The 24,803-nt window shown below is 37.5% G+C and overlaps 2 protein-coding genes across 5 annotated transcripts; both read right to left on the reverse strand.

Annotated features, from left to right (window-relative positions):
* Positions 1-52: 52 nt before the first annotated feature.
* Positions 53-9,293, reverse strand: LOC106172282 (monocarboxylate transporter 13). 4 transcript variants are annotated; one of them, XM_086994433.1, is made up of 7 exons: positions 8,987-9,293; positions 4,227-4,418; positions 2,963-3,265; positions 2,257-2,579; positions 1,653-1,881; positions 1,163-1,306; positions 53-751 (listed from the first exon to the last, which is right to left on the reverse strand). In XM_086994433.1, the coding sequence occupies exons 2-7, from the start codon at positions 4,378-4,380 to the stop codon at positions 582-584; spliced, it is 1,323 nt and encodes a 440-aa protein (XP_086850559.1). In that variant the 5' UTR covers positions 4,381-4,418; positions 8,987-9,293; the 3' UTR covers positions 53-581. The 4 variants fall into 4 exon arrangements, with proteins under 4 accessions (XP_086850559.1, XP_086850560.1, XP_086850562.1 ...); XM_086994434.1 differs by having other exon boundaries at positions 8,982-9,293; XM_086994436.1 differs by lacking the exon at positions 8,987-9,293 and adding an exon at positions 7,736-7,756.
* Positions 9,294-11,765: 2,472 nt separating this feature from the next.
* LOC147760292 (uncharacterized) lies at positions 11,766-20,252 on the reverse strand. The gene is made up of 3 exons (XM_086994620.1): positions 19,871-20,252; positions 18,569-18,885; positions 11,766-14,917 (listed from the first exon to the last, which is right to left on the reverse strand). Exons 2-3 carry the CDS (start codon positions 18,879-18,881, stop codon positions 12,873-12,875), a joined length of 2,358 nt encoding a protein of 785 aa, XP_086850746.1. The 5' UTR covers positions 18,882-18,885; positions 19,871-20,252; the 3' UTR covers positions 11,766-12,872.
* Positions 20,253-24,803: the final 4,551 nt, after the last annotated feature.

A 24,803-nucleotide genomic window follows, 5' to 3' on the forward strand; every position in this document is an offset into this window, starting at 1 on the left:
ATAACAACAATACAAACATACATACAAACAAACAAATAAGTAAATAAGTAAATAAAGGAAAGGAAGGAACGTATTGTCCATTCTTTTTTTTAACAAATAGCAATTTAAATGTTTTCTTTTACTGTTGAATCCGGTATTTTATATTAGAAAACGGAAAAAGGCTTGACCCCTTTGACGAACTCTCCATTTTTTCCCTAGAATGATGGTTCGAAGTTCGACGTCTCAGATATTAAACACTCAATCCAATGGCAAACAGGAAATAGGCCGGATGCCCAGCATGTACAGCTTCTTGCTTTGTTGAAAAACTTCCACATTTCCATGTACACAGTTGTATATTAAGCCGGTAATGGACTGCTCTTATGTCGTCCACTATCATGTATCAAATGCATGTATTTGAAATATGCTGAATAGTTTCCACGTTTGTTTTTCAGAAAATTCTCAGTCGTGAACACAGTTTGTATTTTGCCGCTAGTGTTTCTCTCTGAGCCCCTGCACGCGCAAGAAGACCCCGACCAGCACGACACAGAGAACGTCTGATAATGAAATAAATATAACCTTAATGCACTAAAATTACAGATTTATCATTTTGAACTGTTTAATGGTATATGTTCTGAGTTGTCTGTAGATCTATTACGTAGTTTCCGGTTCCGGAGAAGAATAGTGATGCCGTACCCCGTGCCAGCCAAAAGGAACACCCCAAGGTTCAGGTGGTAAACCAAATGATATGATCCCGTGAGGTCATATATAAAACCTGGAATAATAAAAATAGTAAAAAGGGAACCTAGAATATAAAGCAGTGTATTAACTTAAGCTACCAATTAATGTGGCGTGTTATACAGTTATGAGATAAAAGAATTTTAAAAAATGATGAATAGTAAATAACAATGTTAAAATGATAATGAAATAAGTGGTAGAAGTTTCCGCACACACCTTAAGCACTTAATTATGCTATTTTCATTGTCCATTTTTCATTCATCTTTAACAGCGAGCAATATAATTATTTATTTATTAACTTTGTTTTATTTGTTTATTATTCAACTATTAATTCATTTACTTATGTATTTCCACCTATTTTATTTATTTATTTATTTATTTATTTATTTATTTATTTATTTATTTGTTTGCTAGTTTGTCTGCTTGTTTGTTTTTCTGTGTACCTTACCTGACAATCCTAAGCCAACAATAACCCCTATACCGTTCCCAACGCGACTAAATGAGAAGATCTCATGGGCATACCAGCCGTCCAGTACCTCACTGCTTGATGCGAAAATACCGGCAGACATCAAACCTGCCGTAAAACCAGCCACTGAAACAAAAATGTAAATAAATAAATAAACAAACAAAAAACAAATAGAAACAAACAAGCAAATAAATAAATAAATAAATAAATAAATAAATAAATAAATAAATAAATGGAATAGATAAAATTAATTTTTAATTGATTAATTATATTGTGTTATATTATATTATTCATAACCAGATAAATAGTTTGTTATGCTGAATAGCTATTTTACCATCGAATGCATGAAGTCAAATATCCGGCCCCCAGCCTAACCCCATCCCCACCCCACCCCAGCCAAAACCCAAACTCGACTCCCTTATGAATACCGCGGGAATTTCACAAATCTGTTCAAATATGCCTCGTGGCCTACCCAGGGCGAAAATCACCATCTGGTAATACTGCACGGCAAACCCAGCGGCAAAGTTCTCCAATCCAAGCAGCACGCTGCAGACGATGTTGACGTACATGATTCGTCCCTTAAATAACTTGTCACCCAGTAAAGAGGTGAAGAGACGACCGCAAAGGTCAGCCGTTGAGTAGATTGTGACCACAGCAGCAGCCGACATGCTTGCCACTCCGAGGTTTTGTAAGTGCTTCACCTAAAAAACGAAGCACAAGAATTTAATTTATACTTAAGTACTCAGTGTCGAAGAAATAATCTGTTGATCTTGGTAGTAGGGTAATGTCGTCATTGCGACGTCATCTCGCCATTCTGACGTCACGACCTTGACGAAATTACGTCATCTGGTATGAATATAGTCGACAACTATTAGACAGACGACTGAAATTTTATTCTGAAATGAAATCGCAAACTTTCAATGACAGTTCTGTGTCACTAGAAATAATAGAAGTGGTATTCTACTATTACTTCTTCTACTACTTCTACTTTCACTACTTCTTTGATGAACAACTCATTGTTACTGCTGCCACTCTGTCTGTTCCATGTAAAAATACTTTTAAAAAAATTCACTTACTAAAATAAACACTGGGGTAAATAGCGCCATGGATCTCAGTCCCATACTTAACACATACACACTTCCACTGACTAGCACCAGCAAAATTGGAGGGTTGGCCAAAGGCTCAACAGCACCACTACTTGAATCATCTTCGTTCGAACTTTGCCCATCTCCGCTAGATGGAGCCTCCTGCTGGGCCACTTTTTGTTCGCCATTCTCCCGAAAGGTGGCCATAGCTGACATGCCCACAACGAATGTCAGGATAGAGATAAATGCGTAGGTATTTCGCCACCCAATACTGTGGATAAGAGCTTGTGTGCATGGGTTGAATATAAGTGAACCTGGAAATATTGTAGACCAGCATGATATGAAGTGTGGCAGGCCCGTAGCCAGGGGGGGTTCGGGGGGTTCAAAAGAACCACCCTTTTTGCTGGGAAAAGGTCCACTCTGGGTAAAATTTGACCTATGTACTTGAGGATTTTATGGTAAAAGGTCCACTTTTTCAGAAAACGACACCCCCCCCCCTCTCAAATTGCCGGCTACGGGCCTGTGTGGGGTGCATACATGTAGGCAGGTTATTTAATAGACAATTTAAATTGCAGTGTTTATTCCACACCAAACTAAAAAAACTGCGTTTTTATCTACACACTTTAAACGTAAGGGGGGGAGGGGGGGTTAGGGCACATAGTTAATTGTATGGCAATTTTCATTTTAGTATACATACCCAAACTGAATGACAGAGTCGGCAAGCTGGACGTCAGCACATAATACTTGTGGTCCTTCGTAAAGTACTCAGACAACAGAAACCACGGGGGGTTGTTGGCCAGCAACGTCCCGCACCCAACCATGATACCATACGTCATAAACATCTCCTCAGGATGGTCCACCGTGCCGGTGAGGGCTGTCCCAAGGGAAATGGCGGAGACGCCGATGAAGACGGTCTTCCGGGCCCCGAAGCAGCGTTTCATGACCAGGGCTAGCGGCGTCCCGATGCTGGTGATGCCGTACGCCGTAGCGCCTATGGTGTCTACAGTAAAATATAACAGAATAGGATAGAGTAGAACAAAACAAAACAAAACAGAATATAATAGAATAGAGTGGAATGGGGTGAATAAGATTAGAATAGATAGAACGGAGTATACCAGAACAGAATAGAATAGAATAGAATAAAGTGAATGAATTAGACTGGAATGAAATATATTAGAGCAAAAACACAGAATAGAGTTGAATAGAATATTTCTTATTCATACAGAGAATGAGTTGGCATTTCCTGTGGTCTTTCAATGAAATGTCCAATATCTATATTAAAAAGGTGTTTTCAGGCGAAAAGTAAAGGAATAATGTAACAAAATTTTACCATACTCATTACAAACCTGCATTTCTTTTCTTTTTGATTTTTTTTTTTTTTTTATGTTTAATAACTTTGGCCGTGGTTAAATAGGCCACTTAGGTATATAAAAATGATAAAGCAAAAGATAGAGAATACCCAGACAGCTTTTTATGCAAGAAAAATACAAAATGAAAATAAATTTAAAAAATTTACAAACAGCTTGTAACAATTAAAGGGATAATAACTCTTCGTTTTGGCCAAAAAATGATTTTTCCTGGAGTAAACAACAATTTCCCATACTAACCAATGGTTAATGAATGCATTTCTACATTCAAAGTTAGTCCCTGTTTTTTTTTGTTTTTTTTTTCTAAAAAGTTTGCTTTTTTGTTGAAATTTCTTAAGAGATTATAACAGAGTAAAGCCATCAATGGAGGTCACGTGATCTAAAGACAAGCTCAGATATCAAAATAATAGCTATAACTGCCGTTTTGTGGTACAACAGAATATATTTAATTTCTATGAGTTGTTTACAATGTTTTTATTGTGAAATATAGATCTCATACGAAGAGTTATTATCCCTTTAAGCGATTAATGTCATTCTAAATGCTCATGGTTGACTTAAATTGTACGAAATAAGAAGATAAAGAAGAAAATTTACCTAGAAAAGCCATCTTGGAAGTAGGAAACAATGCTTTGAAAATACCAAGAAACTCTCCGAATGACGTCACGATTCCGTTGTTCACGGTACGCATTACGACAGCGCTGATCAAGATGACCCAGCCCCAAGAGGCCACTTCGACACATCGGCCCATGTTTGGGAGCGTCTCTCAAGGAGCGCCACCTATTTTATCTGTAATTGAATAAAGAACTTATGTAATATTAAAATTAGTTGCATGAAACATCTCACTGATAGGGTGTCCTAGTAGACTTTTAATCGATAAAGCGACAATGATGGTGATGGTTCGCTACAAAAAATTGGAAGCTAATATGGGTACATGTAGATAAGAAATAACGTCATCTTGAAAGAGGCACTCCAAGCCACATATTAATGACCCTACCTACATGTAGTAACAACGAGTTCTACGGTATAGTCTGTGTGATACATGTAGGACGAACGATTCCTGCGATGCTTTTAACATATAGTAATTTTCAAAATCAATTTCACACACTGGACAATAGAAGTGTCACCCCTCTGAATCAGAGTAATTAAAGTTATTAACCTGAAGAGGCGGAATATAAGCAATGTCAGAATATCGATACAGTTGAATTGTTCAGTCAGAAGCGTTTCTTTTGTGAAATTTGATGTTAATAAAATGATACCAGGAACATACCATTCCACAGTCATTTATCTCCCCCAATGTATTGGTTCAGTAGGGGTGACACTTCTATTGTTCAGTGTGTGTAGCAAAGTTCAAACCTGAATAGAAAACGCGATTCGGTTCACTACCGAGCAACGTACAACTTTTGAAACAAGAACATGCTTATTGATAGCTCTGTCCTTGATTAACACATACCCATACCAAACCAAGCATTCAATTGTGTTTTTCTAGCGGATCCATTATAAAGCACATTTAATTACAAAACTCTGAGGATATATTATATAGGCCTACTTTTATCAGTCTCGTGATCTAGCCTGGCATGAGATCTAGCTCATGACAGGAAATTAACTTCATTTTACTAAGATCACTCACTTGGCAGCAATTAATATGGCATTATAATCGGTATCTCCGCCGTGGAGGTCATATTTTGCCTTTGTTGACATGCTAGGTAACGTCTAACTCAAAAACGTTGAGACGTATTTTTATAAAATTTTCAGGATAGGTCGGACATGGGTTAACGTAGATTCCACATTTTAATGATGATCCATTCATTAATCTATAAAAGATAATGACGACTGAGATGTCTAGGTGGAGGTCTGCGCACTCCAAGTGCTTTTATAGTAACGCTGCTCTAGTTTTCTAGTAGGAAATTACTAAAGGTGAAACGTCCGGATGAGGACACTCCAGTTTTAATCAGATCAGCAGCAATATGACTGTACGCTCTTTTCCAATCAGAAGCGATAATGTGAATTGTGCAGGGGAGGATTAAAATAATAATAATAATAATAATAATGAATTTACTTAGCACTAAATGCTACAATTGGCAGGGCCTATTCTGTAAAGTAAACAATTAATAATAATAATAATAATAATAAGTTTATTGAGCACTAAATGGTATGAATACATTTGCAGGCTCTCTAGACTACATTATTTACACAATATATAAATACATATAAATATATTAACAATTTATACATCAGTTACCCCCGAATCAAACTATCAAGGCAATTAACACTACAGGTATGCAGAGACGCAGGTCACCAAGTTATCTCTGACAATAACTCTGATAAATTTGGATGTTTTTTTAACAAATGTGGTACTGCGGTGCGTGAAAATCAACAGTTTTGAGGAGCATGCTGTATTTAACTCAGAGTGTAGCAGTAGTAGTGGTAGGTAATGAATTCTGTGTATATCGACGTTCCTCCAACAGCTGTTATTTACGCGTACTAGGATGTGATGCTGCTTTGCGTTATTACGTTAACAATCTCCTATGCCCACAGAAAAGTTAAAAAGGAATATTGCTATCCTTTGACTTACGTGTAGCTATAGATGAAAAAAACGGGCGTTAGATATTTATAAGGCAAAAAAACCCTCAAATTATTCACCTTGAGAAAATTGCTTCTATAAACCTGTGTTTGAGTTCCATGCTGTGTTTTCAGTTTTACCACCACGAGTAAAATTCAGCAGTCTCCACCTCTATTACGAGAGGTGTGGAAAATTGTGGAAACCAAGAACTCGAAAATGGGATTTAAATACGGTGTAATTGGGCGATTGAAGGGAAGGCGATGAAACATCCAGGGAAATTGATGCTCTCGCCTGTAAATGTCTTACGCTCACCGAGTGCATTTATCGTAGTTCAGTCCCCTAGGGCCAAAGACAACCATTCAGTAGGGTGTTTGTATTCCTAAGTTCATCAACCTTATTTGACTTAATTGAGTTAAACTGCAATGCGAGGTGTGTCGTTTAATGATTATTGGGAGCCACGGAGCATCTGGACAATTTGGTTTTGACTGAAATTGGATTGAATTAGCTAGCATTAGTCATATCGGGGCTGTGAATTGACTGTGTACCCTGCAATAATTATTCATAGCCAGGGCCCTTCATATTATCCAGAGTACCCAGTAGGTCGTGACGGGTCCTTGGTCCCAGATACTTCATGAACTGTAGCGTAACTTGCGCGTGCACGCATGAACTGATTAACACACGCATGCATGCATAAACATATCTTTTTACAATTCGCTGGTATTGTGCGAGTCTTCGGGCAGCCGATCGTATTTCTGTGGATTTTTTTTTTCTTTTTGTTAGGTGGATTCAGTCATATTACATATTATAACGCCATTGTATGCTTTACCTCTGCCAGTCTGTCTAAATCATGAATGCCTGCATTGTTGATGGAATTGGATCTACTTAAGGAGGGATTCGGATAATACAGGTCGTGTGACCTGGCTTTTTTGTAGACCAACCGCGATTTAATTCCCACAGTCAACGTCCCCACTTAGGGTCTGTTCTAGAAAATATATTCAAGGTAAAATATATGTGGGAGTTGAAAATGAGACAATTTCAAAGCGTGGTGTGGTTTCGCTTACGGCTTGTAATAATTTTCGCAAAAGTGACTTATACTCTAAATTCTTAATCCCATCATTATCCCCAAAACAGCGGTCACAGCAGTTATTTTGGAATCTATCTAGCTATCTATCTATCTATATGTAGGTTCTAAACAGCAAACTGTGTTTGCCATCAGATCATGTGGGCCTAAAAAGATGGCTATACCTCCCTTATATAATCTCTAAAGAGATTATTACAAAAAAGTTTTTGATTAAAAAAAACATGGATTCATAAATCATTGGCAAATCGTCGTTTACCCCATGAAATTCCCTTTTATTATCAAAACGAACATTTGTTGCCAATTAAAAAGTTTACTGATCTACCAGGGTGTTTTTTGCCTTAAATTAATTTCACTACGACTATGTAGATCTATAACTACAATAATGAAAATAAAAATAACGTGGAGAATATGGACATTGACGGTTTGTTGGTTTTGAACTATAAATGCCTATGTTACACCTACCTTTTGTGGCGCCCTAAAGGTTAGTATAACAGAGAAGAAAATGATGTCTCAATCGCCATTTCCAACAATAGGTTTTGGCTGAGCTCTAAAGAAAAAGGTGAACGACTGGGAAGGACCTTTGCCTCAGGAAAAAAATTGCAATGGAGGTGCAGAAATAATGTACACAAACTTGACGCTTTTTAAACGTATAAAATATGTGGGGACGGTAGGACTGAAAATTGTGGTGTTTGCACTGCTAAGTAAATAAACTCAGCTGAGTGCCTGAATAAGTTCAACAATATTATACATTGCGGATTTAGGGGGGGGGGAGTGTCAGGGGGGTCCTGACCGACTCCCCTCCCCCTTCGGTTTCTGGAAGAAAATCACACAATATCCCCCTGTTCCTATTAGAATTTTGAGGAGCTGAGTCATAGTTCTAAACTGCACCAAATGGCACAGAAGTTCTCCAAAACACCGAACCCCACACCAAAGGGTCAAGGGTCGGCTTCGTATCCGAGGCCAGTCATTCTTAAAAAACTGGACCCCCCCCTTCAAATAATCCTGGATTCGCCCCTGTCATAAGACTGCTAACATGACTTGCATTTTTGTGAACCCGCGTGTAAGAGAAAGTAAATCTAACGACCACGCCTTAAAATTCTGGCGTGTTTATAAACAGCAGTGCCATTATAATAATATTAATAATAATATTTGCATCTCATGTTTGAAAATAAACCCGGCCATAATAAAGGTTACGAGAGACTGAAACATGTGAAAGTACAACTGAAATTCACAAAAAGTTCTTTGATGTAAGTTACTGATCAGTTAAACAAATAAAAAAGAGGGTTTATATAAAAGCTTTTCAATCCCCCTCTTCTGTATTAAATTCACTTCTTCTAAACATCATAACGTGTACCATTTGCTGTCTTTAGTTGCATCATTTTGCGAGGGAAATATAGACTTTTCAGTGTCATTAAATACATTAAAATTTTTAAAACAGAATATCAAAGTTATAAGGTCTTCTCAAATGTCTCTACATTATAATTAATCAAAAATTGTTCCTCGCCCTCTACTTCATTGGGTTTACATTGTATGCATGATACATAAATGCTCATACAACGGTGTATTAGATTAACTCCCAGTTTGTATGTGTACTCTGTCTATATTTTTATGCATCTCTCTCTCTCTCTCTCTCTGTCTGTCTGTCTGTCTGTTTATCCATGTAGGTTTTAAACAACAAATTGCTACTCCAATATATAAAGTAATGTACCTTACCTCGGCGTCAGAAAGTTCCCAAGACGAGTGGCCGCTTGCTTTAAGACCAAGTACCAAAATGGCACAGCATGAGACAAAAATATTGCCACCCAGACCCGCAGCCGTGGTGGTTCAGCACGCTATGATATGATTACATGATCGACTCATCTCCAGTCGTATCAGCCGTATTGCAGCCACTGTTGCAGCGTCTTCGTTATTAAGCCTGTCTGTTAATGTAATATTCGATGCATGCGACGCAGGAGTGAGAGTTAAGTCTGAGCGCAAGAGTAATTGTGCATGTTATTTGTTATTTATGATCGAGACGTGATTGACAAGGTGAAAATAATTCCCTTTTTAGGGCTAGCGTAGGCAGGAGTGAATAACAAGCGGTTTGCTTTTGTTGTCCAATTGAAAGAGCTTCTTTGATTATGTATAGAACGCCGAAAGAGGGCGCGCAGGGAGGTGACCAAGGTCACGATAAAAGCTCAAGGGTAAACCAGTTTGTCAGGTTTATCCCTTCTTACTTAAATGAACGAAAGACGATATTCTTCGAGCAAACTTTCAGCTGTCTTATTGTTCTCACATTTAGATAAGAAAATTGACATGAATTTAAACTGGAAGTGCAGTTTAAAGTGAATTATCACTAGGACTGCAGGGGTGGATCAAAGAAAGGGGGGGTCAACGATTTCTGGAAACCGATCAGGATCATAAAAAAAAATTGCCACGCTTTCAGTAACTAACTAACTCTACCGACTGCCATATAGTTTTTGGTTAGGTCCAAAGCATGGCGTGATTTAAAAAAGCAGTTCAAGAAGCTCTATTGGGTACGTTTTTTTTCAGCATTTTATTTCATTTTATTTTTATAGGCCATGTCATTGAGAACTTGGCCTGTCCACGGATGAACTAGAATTACATTAATATTCATTGTGATTTTCAGTACATTTAGAATAACAATAATACAAATTACTATCTGTTGTATTAAAAAAAAAACCAAAACCTCAAACTGTTCTCAACATCTTCACTGCTGAATGTTGCACCCGTATTGCTACCAAACTACTGCTAATGCACTTTGATGTCTCCCCCATCCGCAGCGTACCACAAACTTTCATAGTCCAATTCACAACAAAAAAAAATCAACAAAGAATATCGATTGTTCGAGATTTGGACAAACAAGGCCGCTTTTATAATATAACCCCACAATTGTAATCATTTAAACAATTAAAGCAATGTAACAAATTGTTGCCTGTTCCGGTGTAACTAAACTGAGGGTCCGTGTAACAGAAAGTCCGCCCTCCATATAGTTATAATGGTTAGGGTTAGTCTGACCTACGTGGGTCAAAATATAGGGTGAGGCTCATCTGTGCAAACTATTGGGAAGCGGACTTTCTGTTATGGGGGACTGTCTGTCACGTTACACCGGTATTAAATGTTATGGCCTTAAGGATAAAATATATATCAAATATTCCATAAGACACATTATCCTAAGGGGCAATAATCTTTACTGGTACCCAAGAATACTGGGTAAGGAAGATCCCACAAATGTATGCTGCCACACTTGCACTGCTAACTTTAATCCCATGTACAGCGTCCACGTGTTTTACAGGGTCACCCGTAGAGGTCAGCTCTGCAGCATATTATTTTTATACTCAAGATAAGCTGCTTTGATATTTAACAACATGAAAATTATACAACGTGCACGCTCGCGCGAGCTATGAATTCATCGTTTTAACATCGTTACTCAAGGGCAGTACGCTTTTATGACACCACTTTAATAACTAATCTTAATTAATTACAAAAGTAATTAACATGTTTTATTTAAACCAAGTAACATGTAACAACATTACTTGGGCCCTAGGATTTCTGATCTTGAAGTTTTAATTGGATACCTTGACATATATTACCAGGCATTAGGAGTAAAGGTCAGTTTTAGTGAAGTATGGTGCTCTTTTCTGTCTCTCCCAAGGGCCCATGCGCATTATTCATAATGATAGCTTTATCAATCCCGACGTATCATGTTCCTAGCCGTTAATTGTTTGCGATGGCAAAACTGTTTGCGGTGCAAAATGCCTTATGACATTTTTCTTTGGTTGCAAAATGCGTTTGGTTGCGATATGCCCTCTACAAGACAACATGATCCCCGAAGAAGACGATTCGAAGACACTATTTGTGTACTTAAATCACACTCGCATACTATCAAAGCGGGAATCATCTACAGGTACCTGTACATCGTGTGCATTTGTTTATTAAGTACACTACATTGTGATAAAACAGCACTTACTAAGACAGGACTTGTCCTAGCTTGTACTTTTTATGAGGACCTGGAGTAATTTTTTCACTAGGTATTTACATGTGTTTCTCTGGCTTCTAAGACCCCGTTCCCAGAGATAAGATAGATCCAAATAGATCGACCTAAATTCCTGGGGTTTACACTAAATAGCTGTCAGCCGAGCGGGCACGAAAGTTAATTACCCCCTTACAGCTTGTAGTAGGCGGGCGGTCATTTAAGCGGGATTATCTAGTGATCTAGTGAGACTCCCCACGGGGATAGATTGATCTAAAATCTATGGAAATGCGCCCTAATTCTGTGCACATTTCTGTACTGACCCGGGAGTGGGAGTGGTTGATACATTTTTTTACAATTGGAAGCAAAAAAAAGGAAAATTATGTCTGACTGTACCCGTCCTGCACACGGTCTTTTTTCATTTCTTACAAAGTAGCTGTAGACTTTTAAGTTTTAAAGGATCCATAAGGTTTTTAAAGAGTTTATACCCATCTGCTGTTTCTCATTTAACAACAAAAATAGAATTTTTAGCAAATTTATTAAAAAAAACTATATTGTTATCTTCTACTTAATTCACTTTACCCGAATAGCATCAATGAATGTATAATCATTAGTATCATTAAATCCGTCTATTAAACGGATATGTTTCTTCATATGTAGTCTATATATTTTCTCTTTCTCTCTCTTTCTCTCTCTCAAAAGAATCGATGATACTATGTTTCGCATATGTAACTCTCACATGTCATCATTCAGTCCGTCTACTTAACGGATGAAAGTGCAGGTTATAACAAAGCTGAGAAATAACTACTCAGGTTCATACTGCATTTAAAGTGGCTACTGATTTGAAGTTTAAACCTCATTTCATTTACTTGGACTATTGCTGAGTAATATTGTAGAGTAAGAGTTTGCTATAAAAGTTAAGACGAATTGTCTGACTATAATTTCTTTGTGAATCGTGGCCAGGAAGTTCATAATCAAACTATAACAACCCCCCTGCCTCGAGTGACGGTTTCTGGAGACAAGTACCATTATAATACCCACTCGACCGATTTTCATAAAATTCATGTGCTACTAGCAATTTTCAGCTGTTTTTTCTTCGAGAGTCGTTTTTTTTTTTTCATTTCTGTAGCTTCTTCTTTCATTTTCAATGCGTCATTGTCCTTTACCGATTCTTGTAGAAGATCTGCAATTTTACGAAGAGTTTTGACAGTCACATCATTATCTCCAAGCATTTTGTGTTCCATTTCTAGACTCTTAAAATGCATCTCGAGACTTCCTTCAGTGTCACCCAAATGTTTCTTTTCTCTTGCTACGTCGTGGATGACAGAAGCTGTATCTTCGCTATTTCCCTGAATTTGTTCCTTGATACGGAGTGCTCTTTCTAATTCAACAAGGGCTTGTTTGTGGTTTCCCTGGTCAGATATGGCACGGGCCAGCCTGTGAATTGTTTTCGCTTTGGCTTTGTGATATTCAATCTCCTGAAAGTATCAACTGCATTGTTCACTTTGTAATGTATAATCATTCCATGACCAATGTTTGTTAAGTTCTCTGCTACATATGAACTTTTACCCAGCAAATTTTCGCGAATTCTAAAAGAGCCAAAATAAATGTGAACACAAGCTATTTTCAAATGACATCTTCGTGGTTTTCCTTTGCTGATTTAACACGAGCTAGCTCGTTTAATACAAATTTTGTGTGGAAGTGATTTTCTCCAACCGTTTTTTTCATTATAGTTAAAGCTCTTGTTTGGACCTCTTCAGCACCATCTAAATCACCCAACTGCAGCTTCACCCCGCCTACGTTACAGAGTGCTATAGCGGTTTGATGGTGTTCACCATATGTGGACTCCTTGAGCACAAGGCATCGATTGTACAGTGGCAATGCCTCTGTCGGTTTTTCTATACAATGCAAGGCCAGTGCTGCGTTGTTTAAGGTTCTGTCGTCGAGACCACCATTCTTACCATCTAATGCAGAATCCAAGCAAAATATCTCTTGCAGGATGTCCATAACAGCCTCAGTCTCCCTTTGTTTTGACTTTGTCAAAGCCTTCATGGCCTGCGCGCGGTACTTCAGACGTTGGTCGGAGTAAGTTACTGCTAGTGACATGCACTTATCGATCACACTTAATTGTTCGGTATATTTTTCATCCCCATAGAGTTGAAACGCAAGGGAATAGTAGCTTTCATAAAAGTCTTTGTAATCGCTCACCACTGACATGCTTTCATACATTTGTATTGCAGTTGTCAAGAATTTTGTTGCCCGAGTTGCATTTCCAAGTAGCCAGTTCACACGCCCAATATAGTAATGCATAGAAGTAATGTCAAATTGTTGTGATGGTTCCTCTTCCTGATACATATTCAATAGGTATTCAAAACACCTCAAGGAATCAGCGTATCTTGCTACGTGCATCAAGCCTATTGCAAGGTTCTTCACTACCTGATGAGTGTCCAGCTTCAATGTCCGCGAGAATAAGTCCAAAAACGCAATGTACTGGACAAAATTTTCCTTGCTACCTTCAAAAAGTTCACTTGCTTTACGCACACTACGCTTTGTGAGATCATCTACCTTTTCATCTGTCAGTGAATACAGACTCGCTATAGGCACCTCCATGAACCGGATAAAGTGTTCCATAAATTTACATTTATCGTCTTCGTCAGTTTCGTGTTGTGCAAAAGCTTGTATAAGGCTATGCATCACATACGTCTGGCCCCTGTAATCATATGTGAGTAATGAGGTATCACACAAGGCTTGAAGATATTTTTGACACTGGAATGATGTGAGGTCCGTGAATTGTTTTTTCAAAAGGGAACACGCATCATCCTTGGTAAAAGTTGACGGGAAAAATGAAAGTATTTGATAAACTGTTTTCAAATGAGTGTCTAAGCGCTTATAGGTTAAATTGATACAAGCGTGGGCGTTCAGATCACTGGAACCTAAGTCAAAAATCTCAATATTCATGGTCCCTTTTGCCGTAAGCTCCTCATTTATTTCTCTCACTGTGCAACCCTGTTTAAGAAGGTAGCCTAGAATGTGAAGTAACAAAGCGACGAAGCCACATTTCACAGCGAGATTCTTTCCAGAAGAGCGATCTACAGTATGAGAATAGTGCTGCAGCAGGCTAAAGGAAGCACTCTCAGACAAACAATCCAAACGGTGGTGGTGATAGTCCATATTTGGCAGGTGTATCGTTTCTCTGGTCGTACACAATACAAAAGCATTGTTACAGTTCAAATTTAACATCTGAAGCATGGAATAGAAGTAATCACGTGTACTTTCCCCGAGCGCAGTTTCGCAATTGTCTAAAATGATGAGTATCTTTTTACCGTATTCGGATACAATTTGGCAGGCTTTCGAGATGAGACGTTCTGTGGTTGCCTGATCTCCGCTGTAGCTAGTTGAGACTTTTAATGCGAGAAGAAGAGAAGCGGGGATGTCTTCTGCAATAATAACATTTTTCATGTCGGCCATGATGGAACGTATCCCCCATCTTGAGATGAGTTCATCCGCTATCACCGTTGCTAGCGCTGTCTTTCCTTGTCCTCCGAAAGACTGGATTATGCCAATGCGGAGTCCTTCATTTAGAAATGCATTTATAATTTTCTCCACATCTTCTTCGCGTCCAAAGAAGCAACTCGGGCGTTGTGGCACAGCACAAATCTTCTTGATGTTCTCTGAAGAAAAACAAAAAACGTTTTGTATTCTATTCAGACGCTTTTGGCCATTTTAAGAACGGCGATATACCCTATCTAATGTATTGATACAGCAGAAAGACATTTCACAAAGGAGCAATGTGCTTCTTTGACTATGAGATTGAATGTAATTCATTTGTTTTAATAGGCATAACTTGTTTCTCAAGCTTCAAAATGGCCAAAATAGAAAAAAAATAAAAATGAAGTTTTTAAATATTTTTTACCGACGTCCGACTGATCATACTGTTCAATCGGAATAAGGTAAACACAAAAACTCTTGGTACTCCCACATCACATGACTGCCTACCAGTTCAAAACGAAGGGTATTTAACCCAAAGTGAACGATTGGTTCATTTCCCCCAATGTCCAGTTTTTAAGCCAATCAGCGATTCGCTGATATTTTACACTACATGTGTCAAATTAATGCAACATGGTGGGAGATGCATACTCGAGTAGCTGTCTCTACTTAAGCAGGAAATTGACCACTGTCGTGTGGCTCAGTGTTATACTGAAGGAGGTACCAAAAATATTTTAAACAAAGGTCTGTCCGGCAGTGTTTCAGCCGTTTCAGGCGATTTTATTGACTGCTTTCTATCAGAAATGAAAATATCAACTGTCAACCTCTGTGTCACATGGAAGGTCGACGTCTCAACAGGAAACCAGCAGTCTCGGCAGCACAAATAGGTACTGAACGGAATGTAATCATGCCGGTCTCTACAACGGCAGATTTTGATTTCAGATGACAGTTGCAAATGAAACACCAAAAGAGGCAGGCTCAGCTAAAGTCTCCGAGAGCTGGATGTTTTAATGCAGTACTTGCGTGCTTATGAATGTCTCCAAAAATGCAAGTGCTTTTTTCCCGTTTTATCAGTGTCATAGTATATTAAAGTGAATATATTTTTATTATTGACATGTTGATAAATCTGCTATTTTTTCGACTTTCACAAAAACGTATGTTAAATGCTCATTGCTTCCTCACAACAACAGAGGTTTCAATACGGTAATATGCCACACAAAACTAAGCTTATGCGTCTCTGACATTTTTTTATTAATTTTAGCCTGGTAATAGCTGTTCACTGTCATTTGTTTTGGGAAATAAGCATGTAAACATGAATTCATAATTTAGTTTTCACTGAGTGAAAAAGAGTAGAAAAAAAGAGTGGTTCGTTCAACTCCACTAAACTCACTGGTTATGGACCTTCGACCAGGGAGTTCAGTTTTATCATTATTTATTTTGTTATGAATCCTTTTTATTAAATAAGTTAAATTGTTGTTGGCAAAAGAATGTCATTAAGATTTAATAAAAAGCAAGAACAAGGTTCCGTCACAGGCCATATTATCCTTGCTGGTTTTTGTATTTTCAACAATCTGGCTAAGCAATTGTTTGCCGTCTTTTGAATTGTAAACTTCCTAACAAAAGGCACAAATCCAACTCAATTAACTTATCCGAAATATTTTTAGTGAATCTCCAAGTAGTGCAAGGCAGACAATGTATAATTCTACCTTGCAGGTAATGGAAGACTTCAACGTTGGTTTTTGGGCTGGGCAGACCGAAGATCTTGGAAAACGCGTAGCAGAGACATTGACAGAGGTTCTATGGTTTTATAAGCTCTTATGCAGAGAGAGACGGGTTAGCTTAGTGCTGCTGCCATAGTATCCATTTTAGGAAACCCATTTACTGATGATTTTCAAACCTACAGAAAGATTCGTAGGCCTGAAATATAGCCTGATTGGATTCATATTTGGGCAGTAGTGCTGTTTTTTTAGAAATGTTCATTTTTCACATCTTGGCATTTTCAGTGTGGGACTTGAAACTTCTGTGGCCACGAATTCATATAGTTTCTGAATGGTCATGTTACATGATGTAGATGATTAAAATTTGGTGATGATTTTCCAGTTAATCATTAGATAATATTGCATCAAGATTGACAAAGAACTATATTTTACATTACGACCACAAATGCATGGAAAGGCACACTGTTTTCTTTATTATTTTGTAATTTAAAAGAATGATTCTTAGAACTGACACTCATTTAGACAAATAAAACATTGACAATGAATTGCTGTTTTTATCCTTTAAAAATTGCTTATGTTGTTAAAACCAGTGCTTACCATTGTCTTAAGTAGTTTTGAAGATTAGTGACCAAAATGTCATTATTTTGAAAAACGTTTTTATCCTCCCACCCCTACGACCTATGATAAAAATGAAAATTGTTTGAGAAACAAGTATTTAAAAAAAACCTGGTCATCCTGGCAGCACTGATAAACTTTTATGCAATATTAGTAATTACATAATGCTTAACAGCATAATGACCATCAATAAATAATAATAAAATAAAGGTACCATGGATATTCCGAAAATGTGAATAGCATCGTCTTCACGCCCATGGAGGTTCAAATTCACACCATGAAAATGCCAATATGTGAAAAATTAAATTTTCACAAAAACCTGTATAACTTCTTAAAAAATCAACCACACTTGTTTTCCAGCTAAAGCTATATTAAAGTCCTATATTTCTTTTCTATAATTTTGAGATGAGTTAGTGCCATGGTTTTCACCATGGCGGCAGTGTCCAAATTAAGGTCTTTTTCAATTCTGATGCAATATTACATAATGCACAACAGCTTACCATCATTTTTGTATAATCAACTAACAATATTGTTAAGATGCAGAAAAATCTCAAAAGAACACTTCAACATATCTGATTAGTGCAATAATGACACTGTTAACATGCCTAGGAATCAAATCTAAGGAATACCGCTTAGGAACCATTCCCGGACCCTATCGTACTACATTTGGATGGAACTATCTGCGAGAAGATTCTCACTTAATTACTTGGGCGGCTTAGAGGTCTTTCACGCCTGCTGAGGCTGATAGGGGTAATTATCTATCGTTTTGCAGCTTTAGTGGGCGTCCCAGGTGTTTAAGCCGCTTGGACTGAGAGCAATTTAGCGTTAGAGAAAAGCACTCAGAGAGCGCAGACCTCCGCCAAGGCAGCATAGTCTCCATCCAGTGCCGTTTCACCCCTAAATTTTCGATATTTTTTATTATTAATTATTGATTATTGATCCGGATCACCACCAAAAACTAATCACATATACGCCAACCCATTTCTGACCCACCCTGAAAATTCCATCGAAATTCATCCATAAATTTTTGAGTTATGTTGATGACAAACAAACAAACAGAGGTGAAAACATAACCTCCTTTGCGGAGGTAAAAAGGCATTACCGATCAAGCTAGCTTTCAAACTCGATCTGTATTTTATATTTTAGTAAGACTGAGCACTCCAGTGATTTTCAAGACAATAGACTTATCGGTTTTCCCTGAAAAGGAATTCCAATGTGACGGGAATAAGAGTGTGACTTAAAGCCCAGGGCCTTCAGATGAAGATATCAACCGGGCCCTTGGTTTCTGATACTAAGGGTTTTCTAGAAAAGCAAGGGCCTGCTACAGATTGTGAAACGTAGATTCTAGCAAAATACTAATTCCTCGGACATCCGGACTCCATATCATACTGGGACTACGTTTCTTTACATATGACGAGAGTCAGATTCCGCTTCCCGGATTTCGTACTGATATTCATAAAACACATGTACATATCTCAATCGCTTGGTTATTTGGTCATTTACCTCTTCTTTGATTTTTATCCTCATCATCAACGGAGGACTCAGCAACAAGGTTGGCCAACCAATCATGTCCGTCCTGAAGGCAAGATAAAAAACTGTGAAACTGCTGGTCAGTGCCGTTCGTCAGGATATTGATCAGTAATCGGTTCTGTTCCTGGCGCGAATCTTTTTCCAGGAGTTTCTGGCACTGGCTCTCGGACAAAACGCCATAACCGATGAGTGTAGACAAGTTTCCCTTTACATCAAATCGGGAACCTACTAAGTCCCAGTTCTTTATTAGCTTAATTTGGTTCTCTGTGGTAATTGGAGTAGCCATGCTTCTGAAAAATAAGAAATAGTTTCTAACAGGGACATTGATGTTCTTAACAAATTTGTATAGCGTTTGTTTAAATAACTCTGCAATCCTGCTCCTGTAAGTGAAGAACAGGCCGCGGCAGTTTGAATGAGTTTACGTCACGTTAATTGGTATTAGTTAGATCTAGGCCCAAATTATCTGAATATTGCTTTATTTTCTAGATAATGCCTGAACTTTTACATTTGAGCTTTGACCCATTTTACTGCGATATGATTCAATACTGCACTACTTTCAATACTTATTTGTGTAGACTATCCCTGCTACTACATGTACATAGTGGTTTATAAAAAATTGTTACGTCCTATTTAAATTACAAACTACGAATAATTATTATTCTAATATATTAAGATTAAATAATTAAAACATCCTTGAGCGTGAAACTGATTAGTTTGCTTTGCCAGTAATTTGCGTCATAGCCTCATAAGTGTGAGGAATGTTTATCTATCTATATATCTATCTATCTAACTATTAAACAACAATTTGCTATTATAATATATTAAACTAACTAATACCCGTCACATTAATCATTGCACCATGATAAGAGATTAGTCTGCACGATTTATAGCATCTTTTTTTACGTTATATTCTGTGTAAAAGTCCACACTTGTATTAATATAAAATGAAATAATGGTAAAAATAGCAGATGGAAAATGAAAGGAATGACTGGGTTTCGAACTGCATTCATTGAGCCACCACGTCTTACTATTGACAACAATCGATACCCGTCGCACATGCCGAAGCTTCACGGAAATTGCCGAAGGCTAGAAAATGCCTTCAAAATATAATTTTAACAGGTAAAATCAAATTCATACTATGACCACTATCTTCCCACTGCCCTATGGTATTGCTAACACCTACCAGTTGTCAGCTGATCGTTGTAGTTTGGGAGAAAAGCGTGAAACGAAAAGTTCGGTTAATCTGCTATTATAATATAGATAAATGCAAAATACCTGGGTGTCAGTAAGATAATTCAGACAGATATCCTTTTCAAGTCTCAAGGGTGTGTGACCGCTTGCTCTTTGACTAGCTGCTAGTACTGGTAGGACCCGATATCAGGCACATTGACGCTTAGATCCGCTCCCCTGGTTCTTGTCACATGATCGGTGTAACTTCCACTGACTGCCCAGGAGTGACGTAGTTGCCACGTCTTCGTGAATATTACGCTTTCAGTTTATGTCACCCTGGATGCATGCGTCTGTAGGAGTTTATTGCAACGTTTGAGTGCCAGAGTTACCTGTATTTGTATAACATCGCATAAAAAGTGACAATAATAACCTTCTAAGTACGAGCGTAGACAGGGCAGATAGCAGGCGTTTCGCCAACTTTGCTTTTGTTGAAGTCCAATTGAAATACCTTTATTGTTTGTGTAAGAATGCCGAAAGATGGCGCGCCGGGAGGGTGGTAAGGTCATGCGAAAAAACTCAAGGGGAAATTACGTCGTCAGGTTAATCCCCGCGTTCATAAATAACCAAAAAAAGAAATGCTCATGCAAATGTTCAGCAGTCTTATTGTCAGTTCAAGTAGCTATAGGGTACGATATCTTCTTGATATGATCTGCCCGACCGAGTGTGGTTTATGATTAGTTTTATATATTTTTTTAAATCTCATTGGCATTGATAGTTTGACATGTCAATGGGTGCACTAGAATGAAAGTAATGCAACGTGAACAAGAAAGACGAGCTTTGAATTCGGCGTCGTCACATAGTTATGACCAAATGTTGAGATCTGAGAAGAAAAAAAAAGAAATAAACTTTCGATTCGTGTTACATGTACCAGTTTCCCCTAGGATTGGGACTGTCTTCTTTCCTTTATTTATTTATTATTATTTTTTTTTGGGGGGGGGGAAGGTTACAAATGGTGGCGACAACCTGGTCTTTATACTGTAATACCTCTTTACTGAATATATGTTTTCATTCATCTATTTATTTGTAGTGTGATGTGTTACATTTCTGTGAAAAAAACCAGCACTTTGGGCTTATAAGAAACTTAATGTATAGTAATATAACTGTCCCTATTTTTATGTCATTTATTGTAACTATGAATTTTGTAAGCCATCCTATGTAATATTGAAGACCTAAATTATAATCATATCCAGGCCTACCCAACTACCAGACTCAGCACCTAAGGATCCTGAATTAACCGGTATATCGGACCACACTACCCGTTTTCAAGGTGTGTGTCAGATCGCATTTCGGAGTATCAGCCAGAACACCGACAGGATGAGTCCTGGCATGCTCGGCTGACACCTTGATTGGATAGTAAACGTTTGTCGTAAAATCGCTATATGATTTTAAAACCGGGTGCATAAATTTGAAAAGCCACCTAGATGAACCTTAGACTGCCACATTAATCTAATACAATGCAAAAAAGCCCTATCCAAAGTGGTTAAAACATTCAAACCGAATGTCGTTAAGTCCCCATATATCCCCACAGAGACAATAATATAGAGTACTCTAAAGTAAGAGTACAGTTTAAGGTTGTTCAGCCGAGCGTGGATGAGCCCGCAGTCGTGCTACAAAATTTGTTCTGGAGTATGATACTCCGAAATGCGATCTGACACACACCTTGAAAACGGGTAGCGTGGTCCGATATACCGGTTACTTCAGGATCCTTAGGTGCCGAGTCTGGTAGTTGGGTAGGCCTGATATCTTTCTGCTGTAATATCATCTTTTATTTCCTTTTTACAGCTGAAAGAAGTTTTTTTTTATTTTTAATGGCTGCACAAGTATCATTTGGGCAGCTTGTGATGTTTGATCCATGTAATATGTCATTCTGCTCCACTGCTGCAAAATTTAGACAACAGAACTTCAGAATTTTACAAGTGCTAAGCACCCTGTGCTATGGGAGATATGTTTTAATTGGCAATTTTCAGCGACGTTCGGCTGTCACTTTGATAAATTAATTAATAAATCGAAAACACATAGAGACCGATTTTAAAGTACATTTTCTAATACTACCGCGTAGTCTGTCATAATGCATAAAAGCTTTTATAAGCTGTTTTATTTTCATACTTTTTAATCATATGGTTTAGCAAATGTTTATTCCCATTACTTTATAACGTCATTCTTATTATAAACATTCATTGTAAGGTGTATGTTCGTGACCTAAATGCCCACATTTAATTATATATTTATGAAACCTGAAAAATGGCAGACTAGTGAAGTGTAAAAGTTGTAAGGTTTTCTTTTTCCACACCTTATATAAAAAGGTAATTGCATGAAATATTTTATCTATTGTTCATTATCTAGCCGGTGTATTTTCTAAACAAGGTCCCTTACCTTAAACATATAAACAGTATTTGATAGATATTAGCGCCCTGTTCATAATGTGGATCGAATCATATCAATTTCATCAGTTAGATAAACCATAGTGTTTAATGACATTATATTTACCATATGTCAGAGAATAATACTGATCGATAGTATTCGACAATGTTATTATTCCTATTTTCTAGGAATTGTGTACATTTATTATCGAAGACACGGGTTAATGGGTCTTAATGCATACAAATAGTGTAAGCAATTTCCCTGGATATTCAATATTCATTATATAAAGGTCTGATTTCCATTGTGTGGCTTTATCGTGTGTCAGGTGAAATTTATTAAGTGCAGAAATGGACTTCTTGTGATGAATACATCATTAACAGGGACAATTTCCTATTGAAAGGCTTCCAGGTATACCTGTCCACTAATCGCTTTGTCAATAAATTTAGCCTGAAATAAAAACTGACGGGATCTCTGACAGTTATTTCTTCCGTGCATTCACCGTGCGGTGATATTCTACAAAACTGTCAGTAATGATGGCTCGTCACAAAACACATAACTTGCTTTAGGGCAATCCTTTGAAATTTGAGACACTCGTCAAATCAACCATAAAGTGTTTCCTAAACAGTTTATGAATTTTGTTTGATCTGATAGCAATTCATTGTCATTTTTCAGACAAAATGCACTGGCGGATGGATGTATTTTGCCAAGGTAGGGGGCACAATAAAAAAAATTAGCCTGACTTCAATCAATATAAAACGAGAGGATTAAAGTTGCGATGCCGCCACTATGGATTTACATTGTACATGTATCTCCAAACAATTCTGGAAAGATAAGGGTTAGAAATTTTGCAACGGGCATTTAATGCCAAAAAGTTAGTCAAAGGTGCGAATCCCCTTATATCTCCAAAAGTCCATTTCTGCACTTTAACTTATTTAACTTAAATTTAACTTGGAGCAAATGGATATTTACATGTATAATACATTGTGTATACATTTAGGTAAGGCTTCCTTTCAGAAGACATAAATAAATGATGAATACATTCGATACACGATGCAGGTCATTTATAATGTCTGTGGTAGTCGTCTACACGTTGACTGAAGAAAAAATAAGGGTTATAGTGTGGAATAACGACGGTCTGGAGCATTCGAACGTTTATTCACCGACTACCTTTTTCATACAATTTCACAAGTATTTATACTCTATTTCTCCGTATTGATCATGCGTTTACTTGTTTTCTTTCCATTGTCTTTGCGAGATTGCAATAGTTTTCCATTCTAATGTTGCAAACCATCATTCGACATTCCCCTATTAGGCAATCTCTAAGAAACTTGTTTTCAATTTAAAATATTTCAATATTATTTAAATTACTCATGCTTGGACCATATTCATCCTTAGTTTGCATGTGCTTTACACGTGTCAGAAGCTTGCAAAGGTATTGAGAAATTAATCAATCAAATTGAACTTTGTATGACTTTGACATGTTCCATCTTTCCCTACCATGAAACAATTTCTGCACTTGTTGACCCTTAAAGATATAAGTGAAAGTGTAAATCATTTATTTTACAACAGTAAGTAACTTCGGATAAACTTGGAGAAAGGAAAAGGCTAACACTTTATTAAGATTAAAAAACATTTTTTCCAAACTTTCTGAATTTCTAACCCCCCTCCGCCCCCATCCCACCCACCATCCACAGTCTACGCTATTCTATCACCAGTTCTACATTGAAGAAAGTTAGACCAGTTTATGTAAATAACTGGTAATCATACACGAAATCTACACAAACCACACCGAGTTTGCCGAGGTCTGATGGAGAAAAGTTTTAACATGAAGCCAAACCTTCTCTTCAAGTGAGAACCCTCAGGTGGGCCTTTCCTAATTATATATTATCCAATTATAGGTTCATAGGAAGGGAGTTGGGGGGGGGGGGAATGAACTACCCCGTTGTTCAGAAAAAGTTAACTCTGCAGCAAAAATTACATCTAGTTAAGGCTTAGTCATTTTTAAGTTGGGTCAAGCTTGGGCATAATTAAAGAAGTAAAAGTCCACTTCTTCAGAAAAAGAGTCCCTTTGAAATATCTGAGATTTTATTATTTCGGAACATTGTATGTAAAATATCCTCAGATTCTGCTTATCATCGACATATGATCAACCTGAGTGTTTACTTGTAATCATAATATATTTGGCTGGTTGTTAGTTTGAATCGTCTTTTTTAAGATAACAAGATTCGAGCTACAAAGAGATCGTATTTCACTGATTCACGAGCGTGTATTTTGTGACACTTAGTATAGTTTGTGTTCCATCCCCACGTGATAAGAACCCAGTGTCCCTGCAATCTAAGTTGCTCTGTAGAAACGATGTTGGTGTAACCATGTTAATTACTATGATAGCCGTCGTCAGTGGTAAACCTGCAGGTGTACCCCGGTGTCACAAAACTGAAGGTCCGTGTGACAGAAAATCCGCCCTCAATATAGTTTAATTGGTTAGGGTTAGTCTGAATTAAGTGGGACAATATCTAGTATATTACATCATATTCCGATCCGCTTAAAGAAGTATTAGTTCAGGATTTTTTTCTTTGGTGCACTTAGTGATAATGAAGAGTTTAATGTAAAAACGGGA

This window comes from Lingula anatina, chromosome 8 (assembly GCF_051362555.1).
Source record: "Lingula anatina isolate TDL-2025a chromosome 8, LinAna3.0, whole genome shotgun sequence".
In the NCBI taxonomy this organism is placed as follows: Eukaryota; Metazoa; Brachiopoda; class Lingulata; order Lingulida; family Lingulidae; genus Lingula; species Lingula anatina.